Raw genomic sequence first — 26540 nt, forward strand, 5'->3', positions numbered from 1 at the left:
TCTTCCCCCTGCTCATGTTTTTTCTCTCTCTCTCTCAAATAAATAAAATCTTTAAAAAATTGTTCCTGATTTTCAAAAAAAATTTTTTTGCAGGAGAGTGTAAAAAGTAAAGAGATTAACAGTGAGGTATATGAGCATAATATAGCCACTCCAAATCACAATACAGCATCATTAATGAGAGGAATTTAAGTTTCTTAGGAAGTACATTGCTACAGAAACAAGAAAACCCTACCCAAACTAATAAATGAATTTAACAAAATTATAAGATAACAAGGTCATTGTATGAGAGTTTAATCCATTTCTAAATACTACCAATAACCAGTGGGGAATGGAGTAAAAATACTATTTAAAATATAAGAAAAAGTTATCAAATATCAGTAAATAAATCTAGTAAAAGACCCATCCACTGTAAATGGGAATCTGAGAGAAAATTATGAAAGTTAAACATATATCTGAGATCAATTAATGAAGATGTAAATAAATGCAGAGATACAGCTTGTTCACGAATTGAAAGACTCACCCCAAATCAAAATCCCAAATCACAAAAATTAATGATTTGACTCTAAAATTTATATAGAAATGCAAAGAACCTAGAATAGTTGAAACAGTATTTTAAAAGTACGAAGTGGAGGACTTACCTAATTTCAAAACTTACCATAAAGTTAGAATAATCAAGATGGTGTATACTGATGTGACAATATGCAAAGTGATCAATAAAATAAATAGAGTCTAGAAATGTATTACTATAGCACCATGTTAATTTAATTGGGAAAAGTCAAGTTTTGTTTTGTTTTTTTTTACTTTAAGGAGAAATATGTGTATTTTTTTCCCTCAAATTTTTATTTAAATTCCAGTTAACATACAGTGTAATATTAGTTTCAGGTGTAGAATTTAGTGATTCATCACTTACAAACAGAATCTCAGATACATACTGTATGAGTCAGTATATATGAAATGCAAGACTAATCTATGGTAACTAATTTATATCTGCCTCTGAGAATGGAGGGATGGATTTTAAAGGAGCATGAGGGATCTTTTTGGAATTTTATATCTTGTTGTGAGTGGTGGAGTCACAAGTGTTTACAATTTTCCAAAACTCACTGAACAAAACATTTAAGATCTGTACAATTTGTTATGCCTCAATTAACAAAAGAAAACCTCCGAAGCGTGAGCCAGACAGTTGCCCTAAATAAGGGAAGTAGGCTGGGAGTGAAGCAGCAGGAAACCATGAATGTGGTGATAAAACAGTGAGCCCCCTGGAAAGAGGCGGCCACCCCTCTCTGCTCCAGGCACAGGCAGGAAATGACTGACCTTCTGAGCTTTCCGGATAAGCTGACGTCTTCGTTTTCATGCCAAATCTCAGTTGTAGAAATACTGGACCCTGAGTTTTTAAAAAGTTAAGTGTTGCAATTGGGGGGAGTGTTTACTAATACGAGATAGAATCAGAAGAAAATAAATGGCAGTGAAGGGCTCTAGCTACTATTGAACAGTATTCTTCTAATTTAGAGTACTGCAGATTTTAGCACCATTATTTATACTGTCGGTTCATCTTGGTTATGGTCAACCAGAGCAGCACTTGGCTAGCTGTCTTTGTTGAGTACTTACTGTATTATAGCTACTGGGGTAAGCCATTAAAGGGCAGAGTGCTCTCATTTATTCTTTATAACAACTACTTTTGAGGAAGACACTGCTAAGCAGTGACAGACGACATCTAAACCCAGGGCTTTTTACTCTTTTCTCATACCCTGACCCTCTCATGGTCAGGGAACAACATCAAAGAGCAGGTTTATTCCTGGGATCAGTTTGGTAAACTCTGCAGGGATTAGAGTTTTGTGTATTAGAATATACTGGTCACTTTTGGATGCCTATGGTTCTGATCCTTGACCCATTACTGTATGATACTGTAAAAATTGTAAACTTTAAAGTAAAAGTTATAGGTAGAGATATTGTATTGGAAATATTTTAGTGTTAGTGCTCCAACTTGGAATTATTCTTTTTTTAACTTAATGAAGTTGATTCTCCAAAACTCACTGTAGGATATTCATTGTTGCACTTATTCATTTGGTTAACAAGCACTGGAGTGTATTCAGTGCTAGGAGTTTTGATATTGAGGTTCTGTGGGAAAATGAATAAGACACAGCCCTGTCTGTGTTCAAGAATTTTGAAACAAAAAGATTGCATTTACATTAAAATAATTTATAATACTGACCACAGGACCAGTTGGTATGTCATTAATGTTAGATTTGCTATTTAACATTTTGGAGATAATTATCATTGTAATTGACTTCAAAGGGCTCAGACTTCAACTTTTCTAATATCAAAAGAAACTGAATCTAATGTTTTATACCTATAAATTATTCATCCTGCAAATATTTACTGAGTAGCTACTTTGTGCCAGGGACCATGCTGTTTCCAGGGAATGTAGTATTAAACAGAGCAAATACTAGCTTTGCCCCGATGAAATTTACTGTCAGGATAATTTGTGGACCAAACTTGACTTATTCCTTTTCTTAAATGCTAAGTGCTGTGCTTTCTACCTCACGTTATTGTCTTTATCATTTATTTTATCTTTTAGTGTCTTGGTATATTCAGTATTATGCCACAGACACCCTAGTAGGGAAGGGAAAAAAGGTGTACTGAGCAACTTTACTGCTGTGATTCAGTGATAAAACACTAATAAAAGATCCTTCTATCATAATTTAATAGTAATCCTCTTCTTTCATTTCTTCTCCATAAACCAAACATGGAAACTTCTGCAATTTTGCATTATTCTAAAACCTAAGGTGCAGATTCCTTATCTGTTTATGTGTTGTTACTACTAACCAATTTGAAATCTATTTCTCCTGTGCTTGTAAATCCTTTTTTTTTTTTTTAAACACTGCTACTGTTATGGCTTCTGAGATGTTTTTTAAGCTTGTCACTTCCTTTTCACATCATTTTTGTGGCTTTCTCCGCCAGCTGTGGCCTGTAATTCTTCTATGTACTGAAGAAAGCTCTTGTAGCACCAATGAGATTACCCTCTGTTAGTAATGTTTCATTGTGGGATCTAAAATGTGCATTAGGTTGTTTCTAATTCTTTGTATAATTTTATACATCTTTACAGTCATAATTAATTTTTAAACCTGTAAAAATTGTTGCTAGTTAATTTTTTTGAGGCTAGCCACTTAAAATGATCATTTCCTCTGAAGCAGGCTTTTGGGAAGTAGTAAAAATGTTAAAAATGTCACCTTTTCTCTTTCCAGTTTTGAGAAATGGTGCTTGGGAAATTGTGCACTGGGAAAAGGTATGCATTGATTTTTATTTTGTTCCAGAAGAATTGCATAGATGTGTACTCTAAGAGATGTAATTTTTGTATATAATATGAACAAATGTCAATTCCAATATGAAAGCTATTTAGTAATTAATGTAAACATACATGGATTCTTCCAGTTAGTCACTTCCATTTAATTCTGCAATTTACTAGAAAGACTTAAAAAGTAATATTTGGAACTCTTTGTTTTTCATAGTATAATTTTGAGTATTGTTTTCATTTAACCATGAACTGTTTTGTGTTGAAACTTTTCGCTTTAATCATCTACTGTCCAAGTAAAAATAAAAATCAGAGTTCTAATATTTCATTTGCAAATTTGATTTCAAATTCATGTATTATGACTACACCCTGCTAATTCCTTTAAAAAAAAAAAAAGCTTACTAACTAAACATCATTTTCTAATGAGCGGGGAAATCAGTTTCATAATATCAAGAGATTAATATCCTCGTAGGACGTGTAACGTGGTTAGTGAGCTGAGTCATAATTTCACAAGTGTTATCTAGGGGCTTGGCAGACCTCAGTTTCAAAAGGTAAGCAATTGTTACTAGTTCTCCCTTAGTTCTGGAAGACCATTAACTCTGGTCATTCACAGGCGAATATTTGTGACTTGGTGAGACTTTTGGAGGCAAGGCCACTCTCCCTGAGGGATTTTGTTTTCTGAGATTGCTGAGAACCTCGGAGGTGTGACACAGTCAGTGTACTTGCCCTCCAGTATTTCCTAGCAGGTTAAAGGCCATGCCCTTAATTCTACCCTGTGATGTACATAGTTACCTTGTATCCCTGCAGGGAATAGGGTTCCCTCTCAGTTAATTGCATTTTTGTTGATTTTAAATCACTGGCCAAATCGAGATTGACATCTCCCTTTCTGGATATTTGTAAACTCACTACTCTCTCTCTCTGGGCTTTGACATAAAAGTAACAAAGAGGAAAATACCTTGATTGTGCTTTCCTTATTTCTGTGAAGCAAGGTAAAAAATGAGAAAGCTCAAAAAACTGTTTCAAAAAAAGATTCCTTTATGCTCTTCTTTGGCACTTGTGGATTTAAACATTTTAGAAGACTGGTAGGATATAATCAAGTATGATAAATTGTATTACAAATGTGTTTCACTGAGTAGGTTTGTTTGGGTAATTAGCATAAACACATATCCTAATAAATTGATAGATCCGTTTCTTACCATCTTACCCAGAGTGCTTGTTCAGAAAATAAGCAGTCAAAGTCAGGAGATAAGCATCCAAAACTTCACTCTGAAATTAACTTGTTAGAACATCTTATTTTCCTAATGTCTTTTTTTTTCATTATTTCAAGATTGAGTGGATTACTGTAACTCTTCCAATTTTTCACAGACAAAAAATATTACCAGCCCATGATTACCCATAATCCTCGTATTCTAAGTGGTCTTGAAGATCAATGCCACACCTTACCTGGGCATCCCACTTCAAGAGGCAGAGGGATAAAATTTAAAGTGTTACCAAAAGTCACCCAACCAAAATGAGCTGATGTTACTTAACAGTTTGAATTAGATACTTAATTAGCTAGAATAATAAAAGTTGGTTCAGTGATGAATTCAAAGATAAATATTCAAAAATTAACAGCATTCCTTGCAGGCAATATCAAGTTAGAAAAATACAGTGAAAGAGAGATCTCTTTCCTTGTGGCATTTGAGATGCTTACAAATAAATTTAAAATATGTATATGACCTTTGTAAAGAAAACATCAAAACTTGAGGTGTTCAAGATTCACGTAAGTGGGCAAATATGTCCTATTCCTAGAAAAACTAAAAATATCAGTTGTTCCAAAGTATTGATATAATCCCAGGGAAATTATTATTTTTCTCAAGAGTTGACTAAATTATTCATCTTAATTTCAAAAATAAAGAGTTGAAAAAATAGAATATTTTGGAAAAATGAGCTATGTGCAGGGATGAGTAAAATAGAGAGCAAAAGTTATTAAAATTGTGTGGATCTGTTACAAAAATAGACATGGATGAATAGAGTAAACATAGAATGGAAGAAAGGGAAGCCCTGAAATAAAGCCCATTTAACATGTGATAAAAGAGAGAAAATCATTGATAAAAGAATGATTTAATAAATGATGTTGGGATCAGATTCACAGTTTCAGGAAATAATGCAGTTTATATCTAAGTCACATCCCATGCTAAAATAAATTCCAACTGGCTCAAAGTTAAATGTTAAAACATTATTTTTGAAAAGCCTACAAATAGAATAAAGACTTCAATAAATATTTGGAGAAGAGCAAGATCCCAAGGTCTCCGGAATTTGATCATATAAAATTTAAAACAAATACACAACAAAAATTACCACAAATAAGTAGACACCATATGGAAAATAGTTGTACCAAGTATGACAAAAGATTGAAACTGCTGTTATATAAATAGGAAGTAAAGGTTGGCAGTAAGCAAGAAAATCTATAATAAGCAACCAGACTCAGTATAATATTCAACCCAGTAATGAAAGTGGCAAATTCAAACAATATTAATGTCTCATTGGCTATATTTATATTTTACTTATACTTGAGAATTTTTGTTTTTATGAACTATTTCATTCACATGCTAATGTGGATTAGCAGTTTAGGTCTCCATACTGAGAACCATAAAAAGGGGATTCTGGGAATTTATCCCAAGAAGATAATCGTAATGTAGGGGGAAAAACCTGTACATGTATAAAAAAATGTTTACTGTAACATTATTTATAATAATGAAAAGTTAGCCTATGTGGATATCCAACAATAGGGAAAGCATTTTCTAAATGATGACGTTCTACATTCTGGCATATTTTGTGATACATAAAAGCTATAATTTCAAATACTGTGGCATCACTGAAAAATTTTATACCATTCATTCAACAAATATGTATTGAGTATAGGTGCCAAGCAGGGAACTCACAGCAGTAAGCAAGACATATGAAGGTTCCTGTGTCATAAAATATAATCATAGGTGAAAAGAACAGAGCCATGTACACTAAGACATCAGCTATGTAAAAATGGTTTCTTGGACACTAAGTGGACAGGCATGAAAGCAGGCTTGCTTGTTAGGTTAGCCAGATTGTGGGGCAGGGCTTTTCCTTAGCTTGTGTCCTATTTTGTGCAATTAAAAATAAAATCAATAAACCAAACCCAAGAGTCTGATCCTTATGCCAAGGTAATACGATAAACCGTAGTGCAAATGGGCTTTAGTTCAGGAATTGCTTTCTTTGTTTTTCTCAACATGTGGCTACTGTGGCCACCTTTTAATGGTCCTCAGAAGACCTGCAAATTTGCACAGGGTACATCCAGCCATTCACAGATGAGCTGACTTCAGCTCTCAGGCATGAACAGTTCAGATCCCTCCAGTTTTGCCTTGAAGCCGTTTCTCTGTTGTATAAGGTTAAATTGCCAGTGTCTGCTTTTCAAAGAAAGTATTGCAATTACAAAGCCCCATACAAGGCACTGCATCTCCACTCTTGACAAGTCAGCTACCGTCTTCATTGCCCTTACCACAAAGTCCAGTTCTTCAAGGTGAGATGCTGCTGAGACTGTTCCCAGGCTTTGGAGATAGTTGCGAGTGGAGAATTTAGGAGGAATCCTAAATGTCCTGGCTTTGTAGGGAAGCATGGAGTGGTGGGTTGTTTGCAAGTCTCTAAAGCTGCTTTAATGCATGAGGTTTGCACCCTGAAATGTATTTCTTTGGATTAAGAATTTATATCACCAAAAATTCCTTAGTAAAAATATAAATATGCCAGGGCCTACAATTGAACAAAGATTTTAAATCAGTCTCTTACCATTTGATAAGTTTACCCTTTTACATAATCCTCAGTTGTCGGTACTAATGTGACTTGAGAAGGCTCCCGGTAGTAGCCTAAAACCCTAAATATCTCCTTAACCTCAGTATTTGGGGTCCTAAAGCTGCTTTGTTGGGTTGTTCCTCCACTGAGAATATGTGGTCAAGGAATTTTTGCCATCTTGACTTTTGTCTGTTATTTCTGTCTGTTACTCTTATGCACAAACCAGGCTGAAGAGGTGAATGCCACATTAGGAGCTCAGAACGGAAAAAAGAAAGAGAGGTGCTTGGATATGTTTGGGAAGTGATCTAAAACCTAGGTATCTTAAACAAGGAGCAAGTTCTCTGCTCTCCTCATACTATTGCGAGAACTACTTTAGCTCTTAGTGAGCCCTTGGTTTTCCCAGGCCACTGAGTCAGGACATTATACCTTATCAGGTGCTAATGGTTTGTTTTCATCTTCAGTTTAATGACTACAAGCCTTGCTTTTGTCTTAAGAATGAATAAAGATGTGGGAAAGCAGTACGATCAATTCAGGATTTTTTAAGTCGAACCGGTAAACTCTTCCACTATAATGCAGACAAATATCCCAGATTTATGAAGCATCTAGTCTAATTGGAGAACAAACATTACCACACAAGAGATTAAAGAACATTTAAGTGGTAGCCTGGGCAGCACTCTCTAAATGTTCCAGTGACCTCATACTTCTTGATCCCGGGTGCTGTCAGAGGACTATCCCAACACATTAAAGTCCAGTTTACACCTGTGTTTGCTGGGTGGTGGTGGTGGTTTTTTTAATTTCCCAATTTGCACTTTTTCAAGGGAGGGGATGTATGATTCCAAGGTCCCTGGAAATTTGTCAATTTCAAATTATCCAGATTTCAGCTAAAACCTCTTTGTAATCAGAGCTTCCATAACCAACATACACACCATAGATTAGAAGACCTCCTCCAACCTTCCCCAACGTTCCTCCCCAAGGTGTATAAAGTAGACCACAGTGGGCTGCCTTTGACATAATTTTTTTATCGTGATTCCCACTGAGGACACAGTTCTCTCCTTTCCCCCAGTAAAGTGTTATTTTGGGGTTCAGGGAAAAGTAAGGAGAGGAAAGAACAAAAAGGCTTTAACAACAACAAGAAAAGGCTTTTCTTCTCTTGATTAAGTATTGAAACTTATGTAGATTTATTTGGCTACTGAGAGGGCACTTTCATGTTGTAATGGGAGTGGTTACAGTGTAACTGGGTCAAGTCGTTACTTAGTTGGAGTCATATTGTTTGCTAAAAGCTCTGTGACAAGCCTATCACTTGAATTGCTCCTAAAAAGTTTCTGGCCTTATTTTATCTTTGTCTTTAGGCCATGCTCACAAGAACGCTACCAAGTAGCAAAACTAGGAAAAGATTAAGCATTTTAGTTTTTTTTAATTTTTATTTAAGATACAGTGTTATTTTACTATATTTACTTATGCACAATCGGGCTTTGCAGACAGTCAGATAGAGGTTTGAGTATAAGCTCTTCCAGTCACTGTGATCTTAGGCAAATAGAAGCTAAGATTCATTTCTTCCTCCCTAAATTATGGATTATAACTAACACCTATTTCCTAAGGTCATCATGAGGAGTAATGATCATATGTATGAAAGTTGGTTTTTCTGGTTACATTGAGATTTCCTTAAATAGGGTAAAAATCGCACTGGGTAAATTCCTCCTTTTTATTTTTATGTCATAGAGAGAGAATCTGAGAAGTTGAGATGTCGATTAAGTGGATAAAATGGATGAATTTATTAAGAGAAGTCATGTAGTTGATAAAAACAAAGATACAGTGTTCATAACTTAAAGGACTGCCCCATCCTTGGCCTCACTCCTAGATAATTTTATGCCATTTTGTGTAGATAAGTGGTTCTTGTTTGCCAGTAACCATTTTTTACTGTATTCTATGCTTAAATACAGTGGGTTGTATATTTGTAACTATCTTTCAATGCAGATAATTAACCGATTCCCAGTTTTCTTTCAGGTAAATGTTGGAGATATAGTTATAATAAAAGGCAAAGAGTATATACCTGCTGACACTGTACTTCTCTCATCAAGGTAGAGATACCTACTGATGCTCAAACAGTGTAGAGGATGGTTTCTCTACCCTGCATTGACCTTGTGATTTCTCCAAGGAAATAAGGAATAAACGAAGAATTTAAAACCTCTCTAATGATTTTGAATGAAACATTAAAAAAAATCTATTGGACTTAAAGGACTCTTTCATGTTTGCCATATAGAATAAGTGATAGGTCCTATACTGTGTAATTCAAGTTATAATTACAGTTAGGAGTCTACTCTCTCTGGATATGTCCAGAGACTTTTCTGTGGACCACTAACTCCTAAGATTTCCTGTCATTTCTATTATATAATACATGGATTGGGTTCTGTTCATTTTATCTTACAATCCTTGTTCATGATAAATTTCTTTATGATGCATTCATATATTCCTCCAAAGTTCCTTGATCTTTATGGTGCATTAGTACAAGAAAATGGATGAATGATTTCTTTTTTTGTCGTCATACCTTTTGAAATGCCATACTCTTCCAACCAAAAAACAATTATTTTGCTCTTTTAAGTTCTAAGACAGAATTTTAGATAATTTTTGTTTTATTCACCTTTACAAGAGTCATGAATTAGTATTCAGAACATATGGCACTGTTACCCTTTAAAGAATGTGATTTTCAAATGGTTTGGGGTTTAAAAACTTGTAAAACTAGTCCTAATATAAATTAAGAAAAACTGTTTTTTTTTTTTTAATATCTTAGAGGTTGTTTATCATCATTTCCTTGGACAGTTTTATTTGTAAAATCCACATATAATTATGGACAGTGTCCTTTTTTCAAAATCTGTTTAATCAGGTCATTATTTAAAGTGATTGGATTTATAACAAGTTAGTGAAACTTAACTGAGCAAATAAGAGTTATCTAGAGGTGCTGGTCCACACGTGGCTGTGTGAGAATGACCTTAACAGTGAACTTACTATCATTGTCTCACATCAGGTACTAGAGAAAGCTTTGCTCAGGAGAAGACAGAAAACCAGGGTTCTTCTTATCCTGGCTTCATGATTTTGAACAAAGTACTTAATCTCAGGTCTTGATTTCACATCTTTTAAAATGTGGAAGATGGAGTAAATGATCAAGCTCTAATATTTCCTGATTCTCTTTTTTATTAAATTCAGTAATCTTTTAAGTTTTAAGAATGCCTAGCCAACAGAACGATGTGTACTTGGTGGTACTAAGTAAAAGGTTGATAAATGTAGTAGATGACTGACCATCTAAATGTCCCATGACAAAGTTCAAAATGATTGTGAAGCACTCCAGCAATTTAAGAAAGTAATGATGTTTTCCTGATTAAACCTGTCATAGAGACATAACTTATCATAGAGAGTATCATGTATGTGAACCATTACAGTATTTATTTTTTATATGCTTAAAAGTATGGAGATAGTTGACTACATTGCCCTGACTTTATACTTAATTCTGAATTGAAAGTTTTAAAAAATATTTTTCATCTCCCTCTATCCAACCCCAAAAACTCCCAGAAAGCTCAATGCTCAAATTTCTTAAAGTTTAGAGCATTTTTATAGGAGTTATTTTCTCAACATTAAAAACATTCACTGGTGGCTTGTAGATATTGTAGTGTAGCTATAGATAGGGTAGATCAAAATAGTGTCTATATCTTTTTTTGTTTTTTGAGATTTTACTGTTAAGTAATCTCTAATTCCAAAGTGGGGCTCAAACTCACAACATCAAGATCAAGAGTTGCACACTCCACCTACTGAGTTGGCCAGATGCCACAATAGTTTCTATAGCTTAATATAGAATCCACAGAGATTAACTTGCTTCAAAGATTATTATTTTTTAAAAGATTATCTGATTCATTGCATTTAGTTACTTAGTAGCATTTAAAGTATAAAGCCTCTACCGTTACATATTTCTATCCCATTGGCAAAATACCACCTTTCAGGTTTGTTTGGTTTTTTTCTCAAAAGGTTTTGCATTACTCTTGTGAACCTGCATTAGCCTTATGACATAGGTAGAAGTTTTGGGATGCCTGGGTAACTCAGTTGGTTAATTGTCCAAAATCTCAGTTTAGGTCTTAATCTCATGGTTGAGAGTTGGAGCTCTCCGTTGGGCTCCACACTGGTCATGGAGCCTTCTTAACAAAAACAAACAAACAAATAGGTAGAAGCTTTTGTCCTCATTTAACAGAAAGTGGAATCTCGACTTTAAGTCTTATTTTTTGCCATTTAACTTTAGCTGATGACTAGGTCAAGGTTGAGATACTTAATCCCTAATCTAATCCTTCATTATGCCACACTGTCCCCTATCAAAATAAGGACATGGTGATTTTCACCTGCAGGTGGGCACCACTTAACAGTAAGCATAAGCAACAGTTTATAATATTTTCATTTCCAAATATTTTTCAGTTATTAATTACAATGCACCTTCTTCGAGGTAGTTTGAAATTAACGCATGAACATTGTTGAAAGTTAGTGTGTTTCATTGGTTTTCACTTTGACGTGAAGAAACTGAGGTTTTAGTATATAACAAACAAATACATATATGAGTTTAGAAAGTATAAAAACCGAGTAAAATAACTCAAGCTGTTAATTCAGGTCCACACAGGTTCCTGGCATGTCTGTTTCATAAGCCTCTGAAAAACTTTCCCTGGATTCAAAGGCTTACCCTTCTAAGACAATGCATTACCAAGACTTTGTTAATTATTGAACAACTCAAAAGGCTGCAATTATGCCTTCTAACATCCTAAGATCCATATCTTTATAGCTTTGCATTAAAGTTAATGATATGTATACAGTTAACTTTGAAAATGTTTTGGAATCAGAAAATTTCTAATACTTGTCTTTTTCTTAGTGTGTGGGTGGGGGCAGGGAGGACTAGTACAGTATACTTGGTTTCTCAAAAGCCTAAAACATGGTTTCCACAATTCTTTCCTTCTTGGGTAGGAGTAGATGGCATGAGAGTGAGGAATTGGAGAAAGGAAAAATCTATAAAATAAGTAGCTCTCTATATAAAATCATGTTTTTATTTGGTAAGAGAGTCTTGTGAATAAACTTTTGAAAATTGGGCTTAAAAGCAAATAATCCTTGACTATATCATGTTTTCTTGTGCCTTTAGACCTGATCAAAATAAATTTTGAAAAAATTGGCATTAGACATTTTTATTAACATGTATTATTTTCTATAATAATTTCAAACTTTCTGTCTCTCTTGTCCATTTGTTTGGTTTTTCTTTTTTCTGTTTTTCATTTTTTTTTCCATTTTAATTATTTTAAACTGGGACCTGTAGGTGGCAGTAGGGGAAATAGTGAAAGTGACCAATGGGGAACATCTCCCAGCAGATCTCATCAGCCTGTCCTCAAGGTTAGAACCACTGAGTCGTACAGGATGTGTGTATGTGGATCCTCACCCTACAACAGAGAACAATTACACCCAAAGATGGTTGAGTTCAATGTCTCTTCCTTTAAAACACAAAATTTTTTATACTTCTTGGAGATAGACATTTTAAAGGCCTTTTATGAATACAGTGTTGAATGCTGTTTGTCCCTCAAGGGGGCAGATTCAGCTCCTATTGTTATCAATAGGAGTCTATTAGGCATGACTGTAAAGGTAGATTTTAATTTCCTATACATCATTAACATATATTCGTATTTAACAACATGCCTAAATACTAAGGCTGAATATAATACCTCTCCAGGATACTGTTTTGAACAGTGTGAAGCTTTTCATGAAATGAAGTTATTGAGAAATTTTGTCTTATTCTTATATTTGAAATTTTCTATAAGTCTTATAGAATCCCTTCAGCAATTATGACTGTAATTTGGGCTTATCTAGGGTTTACAGAGGACCCCCTGCACAAAGCTGGATGTCGTACATTTTGTACTGCATGCTTTGGGATCCGTTTTATCCCACTTGTAACTAGTGACAAAGTGCATGTTACTGTGATAAAGTTCAGCTGTCTACTGGTGTCTGTATTGTGATATGCATCTTGTTTCATTTTTCCCACTTACTAATCAAAAAGCCTGCCTTGCCTTTCTGACTGTAGTTTGCGTTTTGGATGTCACCATAATCTGCTGAAATATTTATTACCTAGCATGACTCCTTATGTAAAACCTCTTGCTGCTTTTTCATAGCACTATTAAGAACTGCTTCAGTAACAGCTGTCTTAAAGGATTAAGAATGTTCTGAATTTGGATGCCTTTTATTGGCCCCACTTCAGATAGAAGTCAGCCATTTGACTTCTTAACTTCCTAGCCATTTAAAGTCCCAGAAGAATTGCTTTGTGGGAAAAAAAAAAAAAAAAGGAATGTTAGTCTCATTTTAATGTGAGAATGGCTTTGGATATATTGATCAGTAGTATTTTAACACATTTTACTGCCAAAATATAGAATCTGCATTGTTCACTTAGCATTTGCTTGTCATTGTGCTTCTATATTATCAGAAGGTATGTTTTATAATTTCATAAACCATTTATGTTTCAAATGTATACATGAGTAAATTACAAATTAGTAACAGTTACCAGAGGCAGATTACTATTGTGACAGTAATAAAGAGCAAGATGTTGAATAAGTGACAGAATGAAAATACAAATATTAAAAAACTTCTTCAGTTGGGAAAAAAGTATCAGGCTTTATGGGAGGGGAAAAAAAAAAGTCCATAGAGTAAATTGAAGAACTTGCCAAGTGACTTTAAAATGAATCTGTAAAATATTTGATCAGTGACCATATGTTTCAGCAATTTTCACAAATCTGTAGGCCACACAACTAAGCCACATGCCCATTTCTGAAACTTAGGATTAGTCTGTTTTACACATGTACAAATTGAAAGTTGATTAGAAGATTGCAGGTGTTTGGAACTGACAAAATAGTTTCTAACTTTGAAGACATATGCTAATCTGAGATTACATTTGGAGTTACTTATATGATGTTAATTAGGTTTACTGTATAACCACGTGTTCGTGAGATTGACATCACTCCAGAACACTTCTGATACTCGAGGATCCGATTATACAAGTAGATGGCAAATTCACCTGTCCTTAATTGCTGGGCATGTAAAGTCAGTTTGTGAAGAGGAAGGATATAAACAGTCCAGGGTGCACAGACCCCTGCCACCATCCGCTGCTCACCACACTTCCCAAAAACACTCTGGTGGGGCCTCATGAAGTGGATCTTCTAGGTTCTGGTCAAGGAGCAACATGGCCAAGTTGGCTTGCTTTAGTTTCTCCCATGAGAATCTCTGAAATGACCTTAAATAGAACAGGAGCAGAAAAAAGAAAACAGAGGGAGAAGAGTGTTTATCTACTTTCATTTTAAAATCTGCTCATACAGTTTTTTAAAGTAGCCTTAAAATGTAAATATGATTCGTAGCATTCTATTCATCTTTTTTTAAAAGGTAGTAAAGGCAAGTTTGCGGAAGCAGCAATCTGGAGTTTGCTAATCAAACACTTTCCTTAACCAATTTATACATGGGCTACAAGCATGAAATCTCACTTGGTATTTTTGAGCTGAAGATAAATCTGGACACAAACTACTTTACATTTCAGATACAGTCTGTGTTGTGTCTATGGATGAGCAATTTAAGTATCCTGTGGCAGGTCTAATCATTTACATTATCTTGAAGATCAGTACTGATGGTCAGGAAATTGCTTTTTGGTCGTTCTAGCTGAAAAGCTGATCCATGGATTGTTATGCATGGGTTCTGCCTCCCAGCATTTAGCAGTTAGAATGAAAATCATCAAGAAACTAGATGGCTAGAACTTTGGTTAGAACAACAGGTTTCAGTGAGTCTAAGCATTTAAATTAGTTATTATGTTTTCCTTCCCCCACTAAATCTTTTGCTTTTCAATTTTAAACAACAGCGAGCCCCAGGCCATGTGCTACATTGAAACATCCAACTTAGATGGTGAAACAAACCTGAAAATTAGGCAGGTAAGATCTAATTCAGGTTTGCTGATTTATTACATGGAATCAAGAGCTTTATTTCTGTTATTGTCTTGAAGTAATTCTCTCTAATTGCAAATACTTTCTCATTGAGCCACTATGAGGATACATCAAGTATAATGGAAGACTCAGATTTACTTGACTGATTAACTGTGGTCCATCATCTAGATACTATTTGTAATATTTTTAATATTTGATGTAATAGCCAACAGTGGTAATAATACTAGTAGTTCTGAGTGCTTTGACAGGGGTTCACTTTTTATTTTCCCTATTCCCCTGGACCAAATCATGGTTTGGCTTTGCCATATTGAAAAGACAGAGTTTCCATTGCTTGTTCTAAAAGTCTCACTAATCTCAGGGAATAGTTTTAGATTTCTATATTTGCTTCACATACCATCCCTGACAGAAAGCAACAGTCATTTAAAGAGACTTTAAAAAATGTACTCTCTTGGGTTCTAGGTGGATGATGGAAATAACAGTGGGAAGGTTGGGATGTGGTAGAAACAGGTCATCGTAGCACCTGAACTCAGAGGGCCCTGGGAAACAGGGGCCTGTCTACTTCCAGCTAGTAGAATCTAGTTGGCCAGAAGGAAGAACCATTTCTGAGTTTTCCTTCTCTGTGGACTGAAAGAACAGAAACATACTGACTCTTCTTTGGACATAGATTCTATTTATTTTGCATTCCCTTTTTTGAGATTCAGCAGACAGACTATAGTGCTAAATATTAATTTTATTTTTGGAAACAAACAGTTCTTTGAGGACTTCAAAATATCTTTGCAGACAAGTTTATAGTCTCAAATATGTTTTCAAACTTTCACGAAAGCTGCCCTACTCTTGTGTTCAAGCAGAGAGGAAGGTATCCCCTTAACTATGATTTGGCAAAGAGTATTGTATAAGGGGGGAGACTTGCTTATAAAATAGTGGGATCTCTTAGATCTTAAGGCCCAGATGAATTCAGAATCCCCCCTCCCTCACTCCCACATGCAACTCAGTTAATCTTTTGCTTATTTAAAAATTTCTAAACAGGGCTTACCAGCAACATCAGATATAAAAGACATTGACAGTTTGATGAGAATTTCTGGCAGAATCGAGTGTGAAAGTCCAAACAGACATCTGTACGATTTTGTTGGAAACATAAGGCTTGATGGACACAGGTACGTAAAATTGGTAAATTTTCATAAAAACACAGAACTCACTGTGTCTCAGGTGTATTGCTGAGTGTTCTCCAAGCCTGAGTACATATTCTTTTCTCATGCTCTAAGTTTGAATGCTCAAAGCATCTTTCTTAAGCATTTCTATATTACTTTCCAACAAGAGTCTTTTTGCAGAAATGTTAGCTCTCAACACTATGCATTTGGTACAGCTGAAGACTTCCTCAGGATTCCTGCCAAACAATTGTCCTGTTTTCAGGGACATTCCAGGATTCTGGCACATTGTTTAGTAGCTTATTCTTTGGCCAGAATCCTTATGTTATAGGCCTATCTGCAGTCTCCATGGCTTGGGTCCTTACCTGTGATCTACAGGTGCTTCAAGGAGTTTAGACTCTACCCCCAAGGAGTTTATTGTACTGGATAATTTCTTGTCTTCTTCTCTGTATCATTTCATATGCTCCTTTCTAGGCCGTGTTATCAATTGTATTTATCTTTGCCATCACCTGATTCCTGTTCTTCTTCCCTTCCCACTTCTCTTTCCTGCCTCTTCCCTCATTGATTCAACCAGTATTAAACACCTAGTGGACTAAGCTAGTTACAGGTGTTAAGGAGATTGCAACAAACAAAAGAGATAGATAGACCTGCCTCTGTGAGCTTACTTTCTTGCAGTAAGGGAAGGGCAAACAGACAAACAATAAAATGATAAATAAGAAAATTTTATACTGTGTTAGAGACTGATAAATGCTTTGGAAAAAAAATAGCACAGGACAAGGCAGATTGGGAGTCCTTGGGAGGGAATCACTTTGAGTTAGGATTGTTAAGTAAGTCTCATTCAGGAGGTAACACTTGAGCCAGGTGAGTAGGAAGTGAGGAAGTTAGCCGTTCACATATCTGAAGGGAGACAGAAGGAATAGTGCCAATTATTAGTTAGATTATTATATCATCTTAAAGTGGGAAAGCACCTGGAGTAGTTATGGAATTTCATGGAGGCCAGCATGGTTGGAGTGGAGTCACCAAGAAAGAGTAATAAAAGAAAGACCATGCAAAGCTTTGAAGGCTATTGTAGGGTGTTACTCTGAATGAAATGGGGATCCATTAGAGGGCTTAGGGGGGATACCAGCAGTTCAGTTTTGGACTTAATAAGTTTGTGTCAGGGAGGCAGATGAATATGTAAGCCTGAAGTTTGGGATAGAGACCTGGGTCATGAGACAGATTTGGGAATAGTTGGCATAGATAATTAAAGCCATGGAAGTAGATGAAATCACTGAGGGTGAAGGGGTATGGATAGAAAGGTAAGGAGTCCCAAGGACTGTCCTAAGTCTCTGCAACATTAAGGCTGAGAAGAAGAGGGACCAGCCAAAGAAACCAAAATCAGGTTGGTAGGAAGGCAGCCAAGGTAGAGTGAGGAAACTCTACCAAGGCAGAGGGAGTGACTAAAGTGGGTCAGATGTTGCTGCTGGTCAAGTGCAGTGAGGCTGAGAATTAACAGTTGGATTTAGCAAGTAGAAATCCTTGAGCTTGGTTAGAACTGGTGGAGCCTGAGGAAGTAAGTCTGAGATAGTGGATAGGGTGGAAAATACCAGGGTGAGACAGATTTTCTGAGGAGCTTTGTTGCAAAAGGGAGCAGAAATGGAGTAGCACTTGGCAGGAAGGGTGGGGGTCTTTCCAATCTCCCTCTTCTTCCTCCCTTCCCTTCCCCCCCCCCCCGACTCCTCTACTTTACAATATACCTTACCTACCAGGTAGATGTAGTGGACAGCTAAATGCACTAGTTCCTTCCACCAGCCTGAGAGATTGTCAGTGCTTTCATTATTTTGTAATTGCATTATTACAGTATTTGGATTCTAAAAGACATTTGAAATATACCCTAAACTGTCATCGTCATTCTGATCCACCAAAAACTTTCCTGTAATTTGTGAAGTAATTATATATTGTTCTAAAATTTGCACAGAGTGACCTCACAAAGTGAACATATGTTATAGACTAATAATAGAGTTGGCCCTTTATATAAGTAATGTTTCTAGAGTCTGACATTCCTAACTGGCCCAGTTCCATTTCTTATCAGTTCCCCATCAAAATCAATGCCAAGCAAATCCACACAGTGGAAGAGAAACTTTGTATGATCATGCCAAGATTTAGGGTACAGATAGAATTTATATAATATGCTTTAAAATATATGAAAGGTGGAAACGTACCTTGTATTTGTAGCACATTTGATGTTTACAGTGATTACCCAGAGCTCTTGGAACCCCTTTGTTTGGAATGAGTGTTCTTTGATTCCATTATTAAGGATGAGAGTCATTGTCTAATGCCAGAATTTTTGGAATTCCAACTCTGATGAAATCTAATAACTAATTCTTGTTGAATCCTTACAATTAAAAAGGTTTTTGTTTTTGTTTTTTTTTGCTTTTGAGGAGTTTGTACCTAATTCCAATCAATCCACACCACAAATGCTGAGGTGACAGTTGTCCTATTAGACCCCATTGTATATGTGAGGGACAGTTGGCACATATGTACCCCAGAGCATAATCTAGCAGCTTCCCAAGAACTTCTTGGAAATGTGCTTTAGACCTAAGGTCCCCTCCCAACTCTGAAGTGCACCCCAAATCTTGAGATATACACAAGAGGGGTTCCCTTCCAGATGGGTCTGAAAGGCATGCTGTTCTACAGAAAGAATGAGAATTATAGACGCTGGATTCTTTTTCTAAATTGACATACACTGTTTCCTAAGGGTTTCTTTAAGTAGAGGCCTTCAGGTGCTGTTATTACCCACCCATCTGGATTGATTTCACTTGAGCCAGTGACCCTTGCATAGCTCCTGAAAGAAGGTCCAAGGCCCAAGCCACTACCAGCTTTAGACACCTACCAGACCAAAAAAAGCCCCCCAGAAATGAAAGATTCAACCTCACTTTGTCTCTACTGGCCAAGAAGTTCTGTGTTCTCTGGAGACTTTTCTTAGGGAGGTTTCCTTCTTTTTCCAGAAGTTTTTTTTTTTTTTTTTAATTTTCTTTATATTTGACATTTCTTTCTTTTTTTATACTAAAATGAAGACATAGTGATAGGAATCCTTGAACTGTTACATCTTGTACATTTCCATCAAGAATCCCACTATATCTGTGATAACTTGTACTGTTCTGATATCTCTGTGTGAGGTTGTGTCAACCAACAACCTACCATAGTGGGTAGTTTTACCAAGAACCCACAAAAGACCCAATTTGGCCTTTATTCATGAAAAAATGTGGTTTAAATGAAATGGGATGGGTATCCTCAATTTGCTGTCATTTCAGAAGAAAGTTTAAGACTTGTTAGATGCTTATCATTGATTAGAAACTTATTCACAGTTCTTGGAGAATTGAAATTCAAATACAAAAAATTACCCTAGAGATTTTAAATACAGGATTTATGTCTGTAGGGTGGGGATGGCAATGTAAATGTATGATGAGATCTATGTATTTACCTTGCCTTGTCTATTTTTTGAACCTTTATTATGCACAAAGCTATTTTTAATTAGGTGTGGGAGGGGGAGCAGATCCCCTAACCTCACCACTTCCAAACATCTCAGAAACCTAAACAGACTTACTAAATCAAGAAAAGTCTTAAATAGGTTTGAAAATTAGCCTCTGAATTCCAAAACATTGCCTACTATCTTGGATTGTGAAGTTGTAGGAAATGGCTGGTTGGGTGCTAGGGAGAAGAAACCGAAATGCTTCCCTCCAGCTGTCCTTGTGTAAAAAAAATATTATTCTTACTGGTAGGAAAATTACTTATTTTTCTAAAAATAAAGTAAATGTGAGAAGGGCTATTTTAATAGCAGAACCTTCATTGGAACTATGTAGTAGCCATAGAATTCTTAAGCATTTTGGAAAATGTTGTTTCTAATGTAAACATCATCTATCATAGCACTGTCCCCCTGGGAGCAGATCAGATTCTTCTTCGAGGCGCCCAGTTGAGAAATACACAGTGGGTTCATGGAATAGTTGTCTACACTGGACATGACACCAAGCTGATGCAGGTGGGATTTTTTATCTATGAAAACCTTGTGGACCTATTCTCTTGAAAATGCACTATTTGTAGCTCTCTATGCAGTAGTCCCAAACATAGCAGACCATCTGTCACAGATTTCAGAGCCCCACTCTGTACATTCAGAATCTCGTTCTTCAGTGTTTGGGGCCATAAAATGGCTCATGCATGCAAGAATATGGGAAAGTTTCATCAGAGATCAACACTGCGTGAACTCTTAATGATTTTTTGTATCGGTCCTCTGGCAACATTTACTCACCATTGCAGTGGTAGATACTAGTTGTCTATGTGCTGTGAGTGCTCTACATTAAAGTGTTTGTCTTATAATTTTATTTTAATACAGTGATCAAATTTTAGAACTGTTTTCATTTTTTCGTAAAATTAAAAGAAGGGGGGGCGCCTGGGTGGCTCAGTCGTTAAGCATCTGCCTTCAGCTCAGGTCATGATCCCAGGGTCCTGGGATGGAGCCCTGAATCGGGCTCCCTGCTTGGCAGGAAGTCTGCTTGTGTTCCCTCTCTTGCTGTCTCTCTCTGTCAAATAAATAAATGAAATCTTTAAAACAAAATTAAAAAAAGAAGAATTTGTGAGCCAAATGTTGACCCTTTTTTGGTAACATTTTTATGTTAAGCCATTTCTAATCAGCTTTAGTCTTAGCACTTGTAATGTTTACACGTGCCTGAGGATGCTTCTTCTCTGTCATAATATCATGAGTGTTCAGGGGTTAGATGGGTGGGCAAAACTATTTTAAGATACTAAATGAAAATCTGCTTTAAGGTCTGATAACTTTGGAAACTGTAAAGTCATGGAGACATTATTGACAGGCATATGGGACTGCTATTAATGATTCTACCCTAACCATAATGATTCCACCCTTAACCATTTTATAAATTCTGTAAACCATTATTTTATATCTATGATGACGTTTAATTTTCTGTCCCATGGATGCCTTGGTTAGCAGTGATGTAGCGTGATTGCTTTTATCATTAACCACAGCTAAGGAAACTTACTTCTGTTATTCTTTATAGCCAGAACTACTTAGATTGTTGCTGTTACTGAATGCCACCAGAAATCTGGAAACCAGAAATCCTTTAAGCCTACTTTGGAACTTCCAGGTCTCTGGTTATGGGTGCATAGGCCACCTCCTCTGTCTCTCTTCCTGAGCTGAGCTGTTAAATTCATCTATCCTCTTTGCTTAAGTAGTCAAGTAATGCCTTGTTCATCTTCCTGCCACAAGCAAAAGTTATGTCTCTAAAAGTATTATTTCCTTCTCTTCTTATTATTGTTTTACATCCTAGAAAAAGGCTTGGTGGTATAGTGGCCTTTAGGAAAAAAAAAAAAGGTGGTTAACATTTGACAGCTTATCACATCTGTGATTTTTTTCCTGTACGATTTTCAGGTGCCTACCCATGTCTAGATTTTGAGTTGTGACTGACTTTGTCATCTTCATCAAAATACCAAATACACATTACTAAATCGATTTGTACACATTTTTTATTGTTCATCTTCTTTCTTTTTACAGAATTCAACAAGTCCACCCCTTAAACTCTCAAATGTGGAACGGATTACAAATGTACAAATTTTGATTTTATTTTGTATCTTAATTGCCATGTCTCTTATCTGTTCTGTGGGCTCAGCCATTTGGAATCGGAGGCATTCTGGGAAGGACTGGTATCTCAACCTAAACTGTAAGCATTAAAGTGCCTATGGTATTTATTTTTTCTTTCATTAAAACATGTGTTTGTTTCACGGCTGATGGGATTTCCTATAATTCCTAAAAAGAAAACCTTATTGCCACGATAACTGGGCATTTAATTTTATTTTTCAATGCAATTTCCAGTAAAAGAAAGTAAAATGTTGTTAGTCTCTAAAATTTCAGAATCCTTAAAAATATAGTGATTACTCTAGAGTAGTATAAAATGATAGGTTATTAATATTATTTTTGTGAATGTTATTCATTCTTTAAAAATATTTTCATACAAGCGGTTAGATAGCTACCAGTGAATAAAGCAGATTGATTATATTTCAAGCACATGCTTGTAAAATGTTTAAATTTACTGTACTTTCATTTGAACTCATGAATGCAGTAAATTCCATGTTAATGGTCATCTTGTCTTAGGGAAAATCCAATTAAATAGGTTCTTTTTGGGCTATCTATCCTTTTACTATGGTGGGGATGTACCATCCCTGAATATTTCTGGAAAATAAGTTTGCATTGCCTTTTTTTTTTTATTTTATTTTATTATGTTAATCACCATACAGCACATCATTAGTTTTTGATGCAGTGTTCCATGATTCATTGTTTGCGTGTAACACCCAGTGCTCCATGCAATACGTGCCCTGAGTACTTAACCAATAAATACTTAATTTCCAAAAGCGTGAAAGCAAATTCTAGTAAACCTTGTAGCAAAATTGATTTTTTTTCAGTTTTTATCATATTGATTTAGTTTGTGGCTACCCCAACTTTTTTTTTACATTGATTTACTATCTCAACATTAGAACTGTTAGGACTCCCATTAGTTTGTTTCTTCAGATACTTTACGGTGTGTCTGCCATAGTGGTTCTATTTTCATTATTGAAGAGGAAGGGTATAATTTGCCTAGGGTACAGCCCTACATTGTTTTTGCTATTTGGGTTAGTTTTGCTGCTGTTTTGTTTGATTGCTTTTAAGGCATGCTTTAAATCAGAAGTGCTTTTTAAGAATTTACATAACAGTGATTTTGCCCAATGGAGAGTTTACATTTATAAACCCACAAAACTGTCCCCGATATCTCAAACTTCCTGTTTGGAACAGGATTTGAAATACTGAGCAGTGCTTTCCTTCGTTCTTAATAAGCCAAAATAGGTTCTTAATAGTACTAACAACATACGGAACACAGAAAGTGCTGCTCCATCCTGAATGTATTTGAGAATAAGGATATGCTATCAGCACAGTGTTCCTCCCGAACTATCTAGACATGTTGTATAATATGTAAAATTTTTGTTAGGCTAAAGTTCTGGTCAATGCAAATGAAATCTATAAAACTACAAATGACTTTCTTCCCACCTCCCCCAACAGATGGTGGTGCTAATAATTTTGGACTGAATTTCTTGACCTTCATCATCCTTTTCAACAATCTCATTCCTATCAGCTTGTTGGTTACATTAGAAGTGGTGAAATTTACCCAGGCATACTTCATAAATTGGGTAAATATGAATTATTATTTTTCATCATTCTAAATATATGTTTTGTCTTTTTTGGCGGGGAGATAGGGTCTTTGAAGATCTTAATTTTTTTTTTTAGTAATCTCTACACCCAATGTGGGGTTAGAACTCATGACCCCATGATCAAGAGTCGCACACTCTGCCAACTGAACCAGCCGGGCACCCCGCCTCATAGTGTCCTTTGATCTCTCAGAAACAAAATTTTAATTATACCTTACCTTTTATTGACTGCAAGATGACATTTCAAAATATTTTTGACTCTAATATAATTATAACAAATTCATTTGACATGTAAAAATCAATAGCAAAAACTCTTTATCTCAGAATCACACAAGTTTACAGACCGGACATTCTGGGAAACTAGGTCTCCAGTTAAGGAAACCTATTCTGGGTTATATAGTGTGTCTTGGGGAAAAGGAGAACCATGAGCTTTGGAGTTAAAATACCTGGTTTATTGTTGTAGTTCTGTATTTACTAGCTGTGTGAACTTTGCCAAGCCACCTGAATTCTTTGAGACTTATTTTCCTGGGCCTTTAGATAGGAATGATAAAACATGCTTTACCAGCATCTCATGGTGGTAATATAGAGCAGAGGAATCTCACAACATAGCAAACAGCCTCCTAAACAATTGAGTACTGTAGAAATAATACTGTATTCACTGCTGTCATGGTTTATATACCTATGTAGTTTATTTTTCCCCACTGTAAACAAATTCAGCTATGCTTAATATTTTTCTTCTCAAATTTTTTTTAATCTTGGAAAAATGTGCTAGATATCTGTTTCCTGAATATTTTGTTTATAAAACGTGTTGTTGTTTCATTTTACCAAAGTTAAAATTAATGAATTTATGTAAATTAAATAAGCCTTCAGACTTAATCTGCCAGAAAGTTTAATTCTTCTTTTATTTTGGGAAATTTTGGTATTATCTTTTGATGTTATCTTTTTAAATTATTTAAAAGCCTTTCAAGTGAACAATATTAGGATTTTTAAAAATATAACTGGTAATACTTTTGCCACTGCTCATTACCTTCCCATGGTAAATGATCCACCTCAGCTGTCAAATTGCCTAATTCATTGGTAGAAGACCAGTATAATTTAGAAATCTAAAATGAGCTGCAGTTGTGGCGTATTTCATGCAGGAAATGTGTTGCTGAAAAATTATGTAATAAAATTTGTGTAAATAAAATTAAAACCTTTTGAGGTGTCCCACTTTACAATAAGAAACCATAAGGGGACTCATTTTGAAAATCAAATAGTCACTTCATTATTTTTTACTTGGATTTTCAAAAATAATATTTGCTTCAAATAATGACATAATTTGAGTGTTGGAGCAACCCAGCAGGCTTATCCTTTTCAACCACCTTTCTATTATACAGAGATTCTATAACATTGCTGACAGTTCTTCTCTCACCAGACAGCTCTTCTGTGTGTGGAAATGAGATTAATAACTGCCCCCCTTTGATACTGGTTCTGCCTGATCTTTTATGAAAATGTCTAATCGTGTTTCTGAATGATAGCCTTGCAAAGTATTAGAACGCAGCTGGGGGTGCCTGGGTGGCTCAGTCGGTTAAGCATCCCACTCTTGGTTTCAGTTCAGGTTGTGATCTCACATGATCACATGTGGGTCGTGAGATCAAGCCCTGCATCGGGCTCCGTGCTCATTGCGGAGTCTGTTTGAGATTCTCTCTCTCCTTCCCCACCCACTCGCACGCGTACACTCTCTCTCTAAATAAATCTTTTTAAAAAAACAAAAACAAAAAAAGACCTCGGCTACTATGCCTATTCTTCTATCACATCTTCCTCCATCTCTTTCTGTTCCTTATTAGACTTGATTTCCAACTTACTCCCTGTTCCATTCATTCCTCTCTGAACATTGCTCAGTTGTTTAATATCCTTCTTAAAACATGGCACCTACAAGTCAACAACCTTCTTCAGAACTGACGCTGATCAGTCTGAAATGCAAATGTGGGAAAGATCAGAATTGTCCTTTCCTTTGACATGTGAAAATCAGTAAACCCTGACTTGCCAATAAAATGGTGTACTGTGAAAAATACTAATTCTTACAGGCTTAATAGTCAAGCCTCATAATGTTTGGGTACAAAACAAGCACAAATTGATACAAAAGCTGTACATTTTTGTTTGGGTTTTGAGAAGTGCACTCCTGCTTTCAAGTATATACAGTGGAAGGAACTTGAGCCAAGAAAGTAGAACCAGATAGAATCTCTTAGGTACTTTTTCTAGGGGTTTAAAAATCTTAATTATTGGAGCAATGTTACCTGCTCTTATTTTAGCTACATTAAGTCCTTTATATTGTGTCAGACACTTGAGGAAGCACTTCATGTACATTATTTAATCCTTACCACAGGTCACATATCTAGAAAATGGTAGAATTATGGAAAAATCAAGATTGCCTGATTGCAGAGATATGCTCTAACTGCCAGGCTGTCCTGCCCTTACTGTGAAATATAATATTCTATACCGAGTACTTCTCAGGGAAATCAACTGAAATGGTATAAGATGACAAGATATGAGAGTGGTTTCGTATTATAGCTCACTAGTTAAATAAAATTTCAGTAATCTCTTGTTACCAGTTGCATTTAGTAATTTCTTTTATTTAAAAAAAAAGGATCTCGACATGCACTATGAACCCACAGACACTGCTGCTATGGCTCGAACATCTAATCTGAACGAGGAACTTGGCCAGGTAAACCGAATTTCTTGTTGATACGTTAAATGGGAAGTCAGATTCGTTGTAATTTCTGCCATATGTGGCAACTTCATATGAATTGACAGCTCCTAATTTTCCATTATTTGAATAATCAGCATAAATACATTGTTGGTACATAATTATCATTTTTAGTAAATGAAGTTTTTAAAACCTTATGTAAAACCTATTTTGCTCTCAGATAAGGTATTGCACTAAGGGATTTCCTTCAGTATATAATCTGATTACTAGTCAAGTATTGGCTATTTTTGAGTGATAAACCCTCAGTATTAAAATTGCTCATAGCTTTTGACCAGAAAGGAAGAAAAAATTAACTTGATCGCTGATGCTGTGTAAGTCAAAGTATGAAAGTAATCAAACAGGAATTTTAG

At 35.6% G+C, this 26540-nt stretch overlaps 1 protein-coding gene across 3 annotated transcripts in view; it reads left to right on the top strand.

Annotated features, from left to right (window-relative positions):
- The window catches only part of ATP8A1 (ATPase phospholipid transporting 8A1), a 220851-nt gene that overhangs the window by 55708 nt on the left and 138603 nt on the right, over positions 1-26540 (top strand). Inside the window, exons 6-13 of one of the 3 annotated variants that reach the window (XM_028088628.2) lie at positions 3243-3283; positions 12423-12496; positions 14991-15060; positions 16099-16226; positions 20124-20235; positions 21763-21928; positions 23299-23426; positions 26071-26148. In XM_028088628.2, coding sequence (XP_027944429.2) covers positions 3243-3283; positions 12423-12496; positions 14991-15060; positions 16099-16226; positions 20124-20235; positions 21763-21928; positions 23299-23426; positions 26071-26148 — 797 coding nt within the window. Of the gene's footprint in view, positions 1-3242; positions 3284-9094; positions 9169-12422; positions 12497-14990; positions 15061-16098; positions 16227-20123; positions 20236-21762; positions 21929-23298; positions 23427-26070; positions 26149-26540 lie in introns of all 3 variants that reach the window. The other 2 variants (XM_028088627.2, XM_088021182.1) reach the window with 2 other exon arrangements.

The sequence above is a fragment of the Eumetopias jubatus genome, unplaced genomic scaffold, assembly GCF_037043125.1.
Source record: "Eumetopias jubatus isolate StellerSeaLion01/CBP00866 unplaced genomic scaffold, mEumJub1_p1.0 scaffold_2, whole genome shotgun sequence".
NCBI classification, from domain to species: domain Eukaryota; kingdom Metazoa; phylum Chordata; class Mammalia; order Carnivora; family Otariidae; genus Eumetopias; species Eumetopias jubatus.